Raw genomic sequence first — 13,375 nt, forward strand, 5'->3', positions numbered from 1 at the left:
TCAAGAAAAACAAATTATTAGTCTTCTGCAAAAATAGTCATTCATTGCATTGATCAGATGTTATAAGTCTTTTAGACTTGTTTGTTTTTATTATGTTGTTACTGTATAAATTGATTCTGCTCATTTACTCCTTCATAGATTTCTTTGAAATAGTACTGTTTGTTATTTTGTTTATGGCATAATAGTATTCTACATATTTACATACCATATTTTTTCTTAAAACTATCTTTACAGTCAGCAAAATTTCACTTCTCCCAACACCCCCCCCCCCATACACATATACCATTGAGAACAAAGGAAAAACATAGCCTTTCTTACAAACATGTATAGTCAGGTAAAACAAATTTTCTCATTAGTTATGTAAAAAAAAAAATATATCATTTTACACTCTTAAGTCCTTCACCTGTCTTTCAGGAGGTGGTAGCCTGTTTCTTCATTAGTTTTCTGAGATTGTGGTTGGTCATTACACTCATCCAATTTCCTAATTTGTTCAGTTTTATTTGTCTTTCCATATTGTTGTCTTTGTATAAATTGTTTTCCTGGTTCTAGTCACTTCACTCTGCATCACTTCATATAAGTCTTACTAGGTTTCTCAGAAACTATCTGCTTAATCATTTCTTAACTTGTTCAGTCATTCTGTAATTGATGAGTGCTCCCTCAGATTCTCATACTTTGCTACCTCTTGAAGAGCTATAAATATTTTTGTACATCCTTAAGGTTTGTTCTGCTTAGGATTGGGCTAGAGCTAGAAAAGCTAATAACATAGAATCATTAATTATCATTTTAATAACACACCCTTGAATTTTTCCAGGAATTGAAGTCAGGATCACTAACTCATAGTCTGTAGGCTCCATTCTCTTCCTTTTCTTGAAAATTAGGGTGGGGCAGCTAGGTGGCGCAGTGGATAGTGCACTGGCCCTGGATTCAGGAGGACCTGAGTTCAAATCCAGTCTCAGACACATAACACTTACTAGCTGTGTGACCCTAGGCAAGTCACTTAACCCCATTGCCTAACTGACCCCCAAAATAAATAAACTTTAGGGGCAGCTGGGTGGTGCAGTGGATAGAGCATCAACCTTGAAGCACGACAAAGAAACGCTTGGATTTTTTAGGACCTCAGTTTGAATCCGGCCTCAGACCAAACATTTGACACTTACTAGCTGTGTGAGCCTGAGCAAGTCACTTAACCCCAATTGCCTTTAAAAAAAAAAATTAGGACATGTCTTTTTCCAAACCTTTAGCTTCTCTTCAGTTTTCTATGATCTTTCAGATGTCACAGACAATGACTTAGTACTCTTGTCTGCCAGTTCTAATAGCCAAGTCTGTAGTTTATCCAGGCCTGGTGATTTAAACTCATTGGGAATATCTAAGTGTACTTTCTACCTCCCTGCTTAACTCTATTAGCTATTTTTGTTGTGTCTTCTCAAGTTCCATCAACCATCTCTATTTTTGTTAAGGGTATTACCATTTTGCCTTTCAGTATACTATTGTCTTCCCAGTCATTCAAGTTAACATCCTCTTATATCATCCTCAATTCTTTCCTCTTGATCATCTCACATCCGATCAAGAAGTTTGGTTAAGAAAGGGAAGGAGAGTATATTCTAAGCATGAGGAACATTCTGTGCAGGCCTACAGCTAGAAAATGGAATATCATGCATGTAGTAGTAAGGAGGCCAGTTTGGTTGTTCTGCAGAGGAATAATGGATAATAAGCCTAGAAAGGTAGGCCAAATTCAGGTTGTAAAGGGATTTACACGACAAAGAAATGCTTGGATTTTTTAGGTAATTGCAAGCCACTTGACCTTATTTAGAAGAAAAGTTTCATGGGCATACTTTTGTTTTAGTAAAAGCAATTTGGCAGGTATATGTAAAGAGGCATCTAGGTGGCACAGTGGATAGAGTGCTGGACCAGGAGTCAGGAAAATCTGAGTTCAAATCTTGCCTCAGATTGCTTTTTACTGTGAGGCCTTGGACAAGTTACTTAAGTGCAGTCTGCCTCAGTTTTCTCATCTTTAAAATGGGGGTGATAATAATAGCATCTTCTTCCCAGGGTTGTTACCGGAATGAAACGAGATAATATATATAAAGTGCTTTGTAAATCTTAAAACGCCATATAAATGCTAGCTATTATTATATGAAGGATGAAAGGGAAGGTGAATTCAGTGGCTATTCCAATAATCCAGGTTAGTTAGAAAAGGCATTCATTAAGTCAGGGAGCTCACAGTTTAATGGAGGAGACCACATGCAAATACTTACGTATGAACAAGACATATGCAGGATAAATTGGAGATAATTAATAGAAGGAAGGCACTAGCTTTAAATGAGATGGGGAAAGCCTTCTTGTAGATGATAGGATTTTAGCTGGGATTTGAAGGAAGCCAAGAGGCAGAGATGAGGGATAGGTCATAGAAACAATCCACTGGATCAAGGCTACAATTAGAGTTGGCCTTGTCAGTGAGATAAGGATGACTGTTTTATCAGAGACTGGGGTAAATTAAAGAATGGGAATTGGTGTCAAGGGATTTTAAGATACAGAGAGGAAGAGGGAGTTCACTTCTGCTGGCTTCTATTTTCTCATTAAAATGGGAAATAAAATGCTATCCATCCCCAAAGAAAGAACTGATGGTATCTAAATACAGATTGAAACATACTTTTTTTTAACTTTCTTTTTTCTTGGCTTTTTTTGTCTGTGTTTTCTCTTACAGTGTGACTAACATGGTAATTTTTGCATGGCCGCATGTGTATAACATACATTGAATTGTTTGCCTTCTCAATGAGGGGGTTGAGGAGAGGGTGGAAGGGAGAGAATTTGGAACGCAAAAGTTTTAAAAACGAATGTCAAAAATTGTTTTTACATGTAACTGGGGGAAAATAAAATACTAAATAAATTTTTTTTAAAAATGGGAAATGAGTTCCTCTCTTAGGGGTGGGGGCAATAGTGTAGGAGCCTTGAGAAGGTTGAAACAACCTTTGTGAAGAATGTAGTAAGAGTTCAAGGTCAAAGGAGTTAAAAAATGTGTCTTGCTGTAGTGAAGGACCAGTTGACATTAGACAACATAAATTTGTGGTGGACTCAGTTAACACAGTTATATCACTTCTTCCATCTTCATTCAGTACAACATGAATGTAGAAGCATAGGAGGCGGATAGTGGATGTAATCCTGGGTTGGAGTTTGGCAAGTCATGAGTAGTAATTGGAAAGAGGGGTACCACCATCCTTCCAACTCACCCAGGCTTGAAACCCAGGTGTCATCCTCAAGTCCTCATTCTCTCACCCCCTATGTCTAGTGTATTGCCAAATTCTGCTGGTTCTGCCTTGGCCAGATCTCTTATATACGTCCCTCCACCATGACCCCTCCTTTGACACTACCACCACGTTGGTGCAAGTCCTTGTCACCTTACACCTAGACTATTGCAGTAGGCTTCTTGAGGATCTCCCTCCCTCAAGGTTCTCTCCACTCTAGTACATCCTCCATTAAGTTCTCAAAGTGATTTTCATAAAGTTGAGGTTTGGCTATGTTTGTAATCTCCCCATCTCCCTACCCCCAATTCAGTAAACCTCAGTGGCTCCCTATTACCTCCAGAATTAGATATAGAATCCTTTGTTTTAAAGCCCTTCATAATCTTGCTACCTTTCCTATCTTCTTTCATCTTACTCCCCTCCACATACTTCACAATCCAGTGACATTGACTTCTTGTGCTGTTGGTTCCTCATACATGATGCTCCATCTCCCATCTTCCAGGCATTTTCTCTGTTCTTGCCTTTCCCCAGGACGCTCCCTTCTCATCATTGCTTCCTGACTTCTCTGTCTTACTTTGATTCCTACCTTCTGCAATTTCCTGACTACTCTACTGCCCCACTTAAGAGTGCCTTCCTACTGACATTCTTTCCAGTTTATTTTTTATGTATGTATGTATAATCTTGTTTGTGCATAGTTGTTTGCATGTTGTTTTTTCCAGTTAGACCATTAGCTCCTTGAGCAAAAGGGCTGTTTATTTTTTGCCTTTCTTTGTGTGCTTGGTGCTTATCACAGTGCCTAGCATATTGTAGGTGCTTATTAGTTAAAATGCTTCTTAACTTGATTCTCCAATCCATCTTTTACACAATTGCCAAAGCAATTTTCCTGAAGCATAGGTCTAACCATGTCACTGCTTTACTTAATAACTTATAGCATCCATATTAAGTCTGTTGGTCAAATGTTAACTCTCTGGTGAAATATTATTTCAACTTTATTTCATCCTTTTAAAATTTATTTTTGTGTAAATTGTGTAACACAATTATTAGTACAATAGTGCATTATACAATTTATAAATATACATACATTAGGAGTGTGTGTTCAGACATTTTATACTGGCATGGTGTGTAAAACAGAAAAATTTATAAAATGATGAAAAATGGAGAAGAGATGAGAAAGAACCTCTCCCCTTTTGGTTAAAACTTAGGAAACTGGTTGTGAAGTGCTGTCTATGCTTTATAATGTAGTCTCTGTGTCATTTAGTTTTGTCTTATATTTTTCCAAGTCAGGGCTCATTTGGGTTGGGGGGAGATGGGAGAGGGAGAGTTGTTGGGAATTCTATCCAGAAATCACCAATATAAAGACAGAAAAGATTAGTGAACATCATTTTATTTTATTTGTATTTGTTTTGTGAAACATTTCCCAATTACATTTTCCCTTAATAGTTTTTCCAGTTACATGTAAAGATAGTTTTCAACATTCATTTTTATAAGATTTTGATTTCCAAATTTTTCTCCCTCTCTCCCTCCCCACTTCTCTCCCCAAGACAGCAGGCAATTTGATACAAGTTATACACATACAATCATATTAAATATATTTCTACATTAGTCATGTTATGAAAGAAGAATCAGAACAAAAGGGGAAAATCATAGGGAAAAAAAAACAATCAAAAAACGTGAAACTAGTATGCTTTTTTCCTTCTCTTTTGTGGGGGGGGGCACTAGGCAATGGGATTAAGTGCTTGCCCAGGGTCACACTGCTAGTGTTGTGTGTGAGGTCAGATTTGAACTCAGGTCCTCCTGAATCCAGGGCCGGTGCTCTATCCACTGTGCCATCTAGTTGTCCCAAAACTAGTATGCTTTGATCTGCATTCAGATTCCGTAGTTCTTTCTTTGGATGTGGATAGCATTTTCTATCGTGAGTCTTTTGGAGTTGTCTTAGATCCTTGTATTGCTGAGAAAAGCTAAATCTATTATAGTTGGTCATTGCACAGTGTTGCTGTTACTGTGTACAGTGTTCTCCTGGTTCTGTTCACTTCATTCAGCAGCAGGTGAACATCATTTTAAATAGATGAGGAAGAATATCAAGAAGACTTATGGAAAAATTTTGAAGAGAAAATCTCCCTGCCAGATTTCAAAATAAACTATTAAAAAATAGCAATTATCTGGTATGAGATAAAAAATAAAGAGATCATTAAAAAATCACAACAGTAGTAGTAAACTGATATTTATAGTGCTTTAATAAGTTTCAGAAAACACTTACATATATATAATCTCACTTGTGCCTCACAGTGGCCTTGCGAGGTACATAATCCAGTTATTTTTATTACTGTCTTATAGGTGAAGAAACTGAGGCTAAGGGAAAAGGTTGAGTTGCCTATGGTCACATAGCTATTAGGTGTCAAGAGGTCGAAATTGAACCCAGGTATTCCAGACTTCATCTGGTACTCATTCCAGCATACTGCTCTGCTAAGAGCTGATAATGAAGTCAGAAATAGTATCCAGTATTTGATACACTCAGATTAAAGAGCATTTGCTAAAGGATCGCTTCCATATAAATTATTGGGAAAATTGGCTATCAGTATAATAACATGTTTGATCCAGATAATATTCTAAGCTCCAATGAGACTGGTGTTTTTAAAATTCATTTATAATAAGAAAAAATAATAATATATCTTCACCTTCATTGTGGGGAGAGCAGAAAAATGTATCTTTTAAACAAATGGAAGAAATTGTTGGAGACAGAATTGATAGATTTATTATCCAAAAAATAAAAGAATCTTATGTTACAGAATGCCATGTTTCTGAAGTGGAAAAAAAAAGTTTCTGTAATTACTGTATCTGATGTAGATCTGACATCTGGACTCTAAGAAACTGATACAAAATTTATCTATAAGGATAATTATCTACTCTGCAAAAGATATGAATAATTTTCTTTTTTAATCTAAATTTTATTTATTGATAGCTTTGTTTTTATATCACCTTCATTTTCTTTTTTCGTTTGGCTCTGTGCAAAAACTTTTTAAAGTAATCAGAATTATCCATTTTGCATTTTTTAATGTACTCTGTCTCTTATTTGGTCCTAAATTCTTCCCTTCTCCATAGATCTGACAAACTATTCCTTGCTCTCCTAATTTGATTATGCCATCACCCTTTATGTCTAAATCATGTACCCATTTTGACCTTATCTTGATATACAGTGTAAGATGTTGGTCTGTGCCTAGTTTCTGCCATACTGTTTTCCACTTTTCCCAGCAGTTTTTGTCAAATAGTGAGTTCTTATTGCAGAAACTGGAGTCTGTGGGTTTATCAAACAATAGATTACTGTAGTCATTGACTACTGTGTCTTGTGTACGTAGCCTATTCCACTGAGCCACCTCTCTACTTCTTAGCCAGTACCCAATAGTTTTGATGATTGCTGCTTTATAATATAGTTTTAGATTTGATATGGCTAGGCCACCTTCCTTTGCATTTCTTTTCATTAATTCCCTTGATATTCTTGACCTTTTGTTGTTCTAGATGAATTTTGTTATTATTTTTTCTAGCTCTATAAAATACTTTTTTAGTAGTTTGGTGTGGCACTGAATAAGTAAATTGATTTAGGTAGAATTGTCATCTTTATTGCTCAGCCAATACCTTCATTTTCACATGTATCCCTCCCCTAATCAGAGTGCCATCCTTCATAACAAAGGATAAACAAGATGAAAAAAATAAAACAACCAACACAATCAACAAATTCTCATAGTATTTGCAGTGTTCTACAGCATAGTTCTCCACCTCTGCAAAGGAGGGAAGAAGATGCATTTTTTTGTTCTTCTAGGTCTGTGTTGTTCCTTATAATGACCCAGCGTTCATAGGATCACAGAAACTGGAAGGTTTTTTTATTGTCTATTCATTTAAATTATTTTAGTCTTTGTACACAATATCTAATCCCAATATACATATTGGTTTCTTGCTACTTTGTTAATTTCTTATGGCAAAGTAATAGTCCATTATAGTCGTGGACTTCAATTTGTTTAACCATTCCCCACTTGACAGGTATTTCTTTTGTTTCCACTTATTTTCTACTTCAGTAATTGATGTTATAAATACTTAATTATGTATCAGACCTTTGTTTCTGTCTTCAACTTTCTTGGGTTATATACCTAGCAGTAGTATTTGGGGTCAAAGGATATACACATTTTGATCACTTTCTTGGCATAATTCTAAACTGTTTTCAAGAATGGTTGGACCAAATCATAGCTCCATCAGCAATGGAAATTAATGTGCTTGTCTTTTCACCACCCCTCCAAAATTGATTGTTGATCTTTGTCATCTTTTGTAAGTTTGCTAGATGTGAGGTGGAGTCTCAGAATTATTTTGATTTGCATTCCTTTTATTGTTTGTGATTTGGAGTAGTCTTTCATATAATTATTAAAATAGTCTGTAGTTCTTCCTTTGTGACTTGTTTGTTCATGTATTTTGTCCATTTATCTGTTGGAGAATGGCTCTTGGTCTTATATTTTGTGTTTATTGCCTATATATCTTCAATATAGAGATATATCTGAGAGATTATTGGAGATGTTTGACACAAAATTTCTTGCTTTCAAAGGAGAAAGCTTAAGTTGTTCATTACCATTTGAAAAATTGTTAAAATTGTTCACACTCACCAGTAATTAGAGAAATCTTGATTAATTGGCTAAGTTTGCAAAAGTAATTAATAATGATAGAATTCTTTGTTGATAGCCTATGGGATATCAGGCACTCTACAATATGATTTCTTGGCTTGTAAATAAATGATCTAAGCATTTTGGAGAGTAGTATCATAATGAATAATAACAGCACAATGGATCCATGACTTTATCAGCATAGGTCCTCCCTCGATTTGATGTATCTCAGAGCCCTTCCATGCCTTCTTGTCAACAGTTCTTTTCTGTCTTTTTGCCAGTGAGCTAAAGGCCTTTGACAAAGTTTTTGTCTATTTCATGTGAACCAATAGAGTAGAAACCACTTGAATGGACCGTTAGAAGTCCATACAGTCCAAACTGTGCAAGAAGAAGAATTGATCCCCCTTAAACTGCATGCCAGACAGATAGTTGTGTAGTCTTTGGTTAAAGACCTCTGGTGAGGGCAACTCATTACCTCATGAGGCAGCTGTTTTACTTTAGGATAGCTCTTGTTAAAAAGTTTTTCTCTTTATATCAAATCTAAATCTGCCTTTCTACTTTTTCACACATTACTCTGGCAACATAACAACAATAATAATAAAAGCCATGTTATATAGTACTTTAAAATTTACATAGCTCTTTACATGTATTATTCTGTTTCACCCTTGCAACGTCCCCATGATGTAGATGTTGTTACAATCCCCATTTTACAGATGAGAAAACTGAAGTGTTCCCAGTGATACAACTGTCTCAGGCAAAAGGGAAATTCGCATCTTGCTGAATCCTAATCCAGCATCTGTCCAATAGGCTACCTCATTACCTCTGTTTAGATTAAGCTACAAAATTGATTGTTCCCTTTTAGAAAGATCCCTCTCCTGGACTATATCCTAAAAATATTTTTAAGTGGTACAAAGGGCAGAATGGGAGAAAGCCCTGGCTTTTAAAAAAAAATACAAAAATATTCATATCTAGTTGAAGTAGTGAAAAATTGAAAACAATCTACATGTCCAGTAACTGAGAAAAATGAGATATTAACATTGTAAAAAATGGCAAGTATAAAAAATACATAGAAATGTGGATAGTAAGGTAGAGCCACGGTAGCCGGATTAGAATAAAACATTGTTGCTACTGCTTTTTTGGTCATAATTAGAATCTATCATCAACCAAAAATTGCACAAAAAAGTGGCAAAAAGAGAGATGTATGCCTCGAACATAAAATAAGCTGGTCTTGTGTTGAATATGAGATATACCAACTGTATAGCTCACATGCCCCTCTGGATCTCCACACTGGCAAGAGAACTAGAGGAAGGAACCCTTTTTTTGTTCATCCTACTGTTGTGTTACATGCATGATGGTGACTTCACTATGTGTTCCCACAACGCTTTCCGACTCAAGATGTTTCAAAGAAACAGAAGTAAAATTGTCTCATTCCTTACAGAATCTGCATGAAGACAGACAATAAGACAGGGTGCAATTCCAAGAGGATGGCCCAAGTTAGGTTTATAAAGAACTGATAGCTTGATAATGTACAGGCTTATTCTCTATCATGTCTGCACACACTTTACTGAGCCACTGCCCATGATAAGGAGTGAATGCCACTACCCTCCCATTTTGGAAACTTCTTCTAAGGTACAGGCATTTAAAAAAAAAAAACAAAAAACCTCTTATTGTTGTTACTGTTAAAGACCCTGCTCTGATCTTTTTGTTTTCATAGATTGAGTTGATTGGTTCAGTAAATATGTATGTGATGTTTTAAACTACTGCCTCTGCATTCCTGTGTAATAATTATTTATTCGAGATTATACTATAAGAGGCAGTGTCTCTGATGAATAAAGTGTGGTCTTGGAGTCAAGAAGATCCATATTCTGTATATCCTACCTCTAATACTAGTTACGTGACCCTGAGCGATGTGACATTAACCTCTCTGAATCTGTTCCCTACTATGTGAAATATAGTATGAAATACCTACCTTAAAGGGTTGTCATAGGAACCAAATGAGATGATATAAAAAAATATTTTTTATTAATTTATTTTTAGTTTTCAACAATCACTTCCATAAGCGTTTGAGTTTTAAATTTTTCTCTCCCTTTCTCCCCACCTCTCTTCCCAAGACAGTGCGCAATCTGATGTAGGCTCTACGTATACATTCCTATTAAACATATTTTCACATTAGTCATGTTGTAAGGAAGAATTAGAACCTATAAGAGGAACCACAAGAAAGAGGAAACAGAAGAAGAAAAAAGAGCAAATAGTATTCTTCAATCTGCATTCAAACTCCATGGTTCTTTCTCTGGATGTGGATAGCATTTTCTCATGTAAAACATTCTGCAAGCATTTGGTACTGCATAAACAAGAGCCATCTTAGCCACAGTGGTTGGGGAGCAGGGAGGGGACGGGGTAATTATAGCTGATCCAAAGTACAGTTGGAAACTACCTCTTGACCCTCAGCTTATTTTACTGAAGAGATCATTCCTCTCCTTCCATTTTATTGGGAGCTTGTGACTATTGATGTTAACTTCATGCATTCTCTTTCCGTGTTTGAGGAGCTCAGCCATTGTAGGTTTGGATCTAAGTGAGTGGCTTGCCAAATTGATTGCTGAAAATGCAGTTCTGCTAATAAAGGGGAAAAACAACTACAGCAAAGCCCAAATGTGTTGGATGACGCTTTTGAACAGGATTCCGTGAAGTTATAGACAAAGAGTTCACAAAATGAGAAACTGTGCCATGGGAGGGTTGTAGTCAGTATTGTTAGTACCCACTTCAGACCACACAGATCCATTGAGGTATCATAATAAAAATACAAAATAATACAGAAAAGAGATTAGAAATTTATTAAAATAAATTTGTTACTGTTTTGTTACAATTTATATTTTTTTTCCTCAGTATAAATTTAGATTTTGTCTGTTTGGGTTTTTCAATCATATTTTTTTTTTTAGTTGCCTTTAAAGGTTTTAAGGTTATGAAAGTAGTCACGATTTATTTTTTCTATTTTGATTCTTAAATAGGACCCATGGCAAATGCTGCAGCCCCCACTAGCACACCTCAGAAACTGATTCCTCCCCAGCCAACTGGGCGTCCTTCACCAGCACCCCCTGCAGTACCTCCTGCAGCTTCTCCTGTCATGCCACCACAGACACAGTCCCCTGGGCAGCCAGCCCAACCTGCCCCCATGGTTCAACTCCATCAGAAACAGAATCGAATCACTCCAATTCAGAAGCCAAGAGGACTTGATCCAGTAGAAATTTTGCAAGAGAGAGAGTATAGGTAAGCCTTAGGTTTCCATTCTCAAGGTTGTATTTATCTTTTCTAAGCTATGAAGATGTTAATTTCTGAATGTCTTTAACATTATTATTATTATTTAATACTATTATATTACACACTACTGCATTTTGCAGTGGTATTCTCTTAGGAAATCTGTGCTTTTTGCAGTCAGAAAAGTTTTAATGTTAAAGCATTGAACACCTCAGTATTAAAGTACCATCTGTAAGAAATTCGTCATAACTAGTCTTATATAACCATCTTATGAGCTCACTATGCTGTAATATATAAGGCTCTTGCTATATGTAATTTTGTTTCCAAAGCCATAAGTTGATGATATGTTTGAGTCCTTTTAAGATGAACTGTGTTGTACCAGTCCATTCATAGTACAACATGTTTTTCTAAAGCATTTTTTACCCTGAGTAAGGGCACAATTTAAGGAGCTATATTTTTGGAAAGTCCTTTTTTTAGATCTGCGCAAGAGTAAACGTTGTAAGCAAAAATCATTTTTATATCTTCTCCTTATGTAAATGGGTTGGTTTCTCCTCAACAGATTGCAGGCCCGGATTGCCCATCGAATTCAGGAACTTGAAAACCTTCCTGGGTCCCTGGCTGGAGACTTGAGAACAAAAGCAACCATTGAACTCAAAGCACTCAGACTGCTAAACTTCCAGAGACAGGTAGGGTCAGACCAGAACCGAAACATTCCTGAGACTGAACCATTGTGCCAGTGTTGGGTGAACCTTAATTTAGGTGGGAAGGAGGAAAGTGGGTAGGATATTGCATAAAACTTTTTTAAAATACTGAATTCAACAAACTCCTTCCAAAAGAATATTTCCATATACAAAGTAGAACAGAAAAGAGATTATGTATGTGAAATCATGAATCTCTATTACATTTAATTTTTTTTTAAGTATTTAATAAATTAATCATGTTACTTTCAAAACTGTCCTGCTTCTCTGTTTCCTCATGAATTTCCTTCCATTCTCTTTTGTGCATTTAAAAAAAGATTCAGTGACCCTCTTTTCTTTCTTTTCTTCGGGGTGGTGGTGGCGGCAGTGGCTCAACACTGTGCCTACCTTCCTTCTTCCTCTAAATCCCCTTCCAATAAAAAACAAAAAAACCTCAATCCATGTTGCAAGTGAAGACAGTAGCTGCATTTAGATAATTGTCAATTGGGGCAGGTAGGTGGTGAAGTGGATAGAGCACCAGCCTTGGAGTTAGGACCTGAGTTCAAATTCGGCCTCAGACACTTGACACTAGCTAGCTGTGTGACTGTGGACAAGTCACTTAACCCTAATTGCCTCACCCCAAAAAAAAAAAAAAGACAATTGTCAATATAGTGAAATAAAACATAATTAATTATCCTTTCAAAACTCAACACACATGCTCAACTGTTAGCTGTACTGACTCCCCTTCTTTTATCATTCACTCTCCATATAATCTATATTCATGAAGAACAGTTACACCATTTCCCCTGTGACATCAGGTTTAGGACTGAGATTAAGTCTAAGAATGGCTTCTATATTTCACTTTTTTTTTATGGTATTTCAGAAATGTGATATAAGTAATAAAACAAACTGGCTAGAAATAAACTGGCGTTCTAATTGAATAAGATTGTTCTCTCATTTGAGTACACATGCCACGCCCCCAATTTGTATTCGTAATCTTTTTAGTTATTTACCAGGGTTTCTGTCTAAACTTAGATTTGATGCTTTAGGCAGTGAAGAAAATACTATTTCTGGTTTTTGATGGCTTTATGACTATTATGTAATGTGTAATTATGAGTATTACGTAATTACATATTGTATCTAATTTTTTAAAAATGGGAACTTATTTAAAAGCTGCGTCAGGAAGTTGTGGTATGCATGAGAAGAGACACGGCCCTGGAAACTGCACTGAATGCCAAGGCTTACAAACGTAGTAAGCGGCAGTCCCTTCGTGAGGCCAGAATAACAGAGAAACTGGAGAAGCAGCAAAAGATCGAACAAGAGCGGAAACGCCGGCAAAAGCACCAGGTGAATCTTACAAACGATCCAGTATCTCCTCATATGTGTTTCCTTGGATTAACCGCTGCTGTATGTGTCCTAGTAAAGCATCTTGGCAGTTATTGAAACTTACTCAGAGAAATAAAAACTTTTAAATAAACTGCCCTGTAAAGGAAACATCAGTTTGTGTTTATAATCATCACTATAAATTACTGGATTCTCTGTGGTGTGGATCCTCAAGACAGCCAAC

The 13,375-nt window shown here is 36.2% G+C and overlaps 1 protein-coding gene across 9 annotated transcripts in view; it reads left to right on the forward strand.

The window, feature by feature from the left end:
- Window positions 1-13,375, forward strand: part of SMARCA4 (SWI/SNF related, matrix associated, actin dependent regulator of chromatin, subfamily a, member 4) — a 120,999-nt gene that overhangs the window by 44,259 nt on the left and 63,365 nt on the right. For all 9 annotated transcript variants that reach the window (XM_027851127.1, XM_027851134.1, XM_027851125.1 and 6 more), the window contains exons 6-8: window positions 10,885-11,143; window positions 11,691-11,817; window positions 12,982-13,155. In XM_027851127.1, the coding sequence (XP_027706928.1) occupies window positions 10,885-11,143; window positions 11,691-11,817; window positions 12,982-13,155 (560 nt within the window). The remainder of the gene's footprint in view (window positions 1-10,884; window positions 11,144-11,690; window positions 11,818-12,981; window positions 13,156-13,375) is intronic.

Source organism: Vombatus ursinus, unplaced genomic scaffold, assembly GCF_900497805.2.
Source record: "Vombatus ursinus unplaced genomic scaffold, bare-nosed wombat genome assembly UNPS02009173.1, whole genome shotgun sequence".
NCBI lineage: Eukaryota > Metazoa > Chordata > Mammalia > Diprotodontia > Vombatidae > Vombatus > Vombatus ursinus.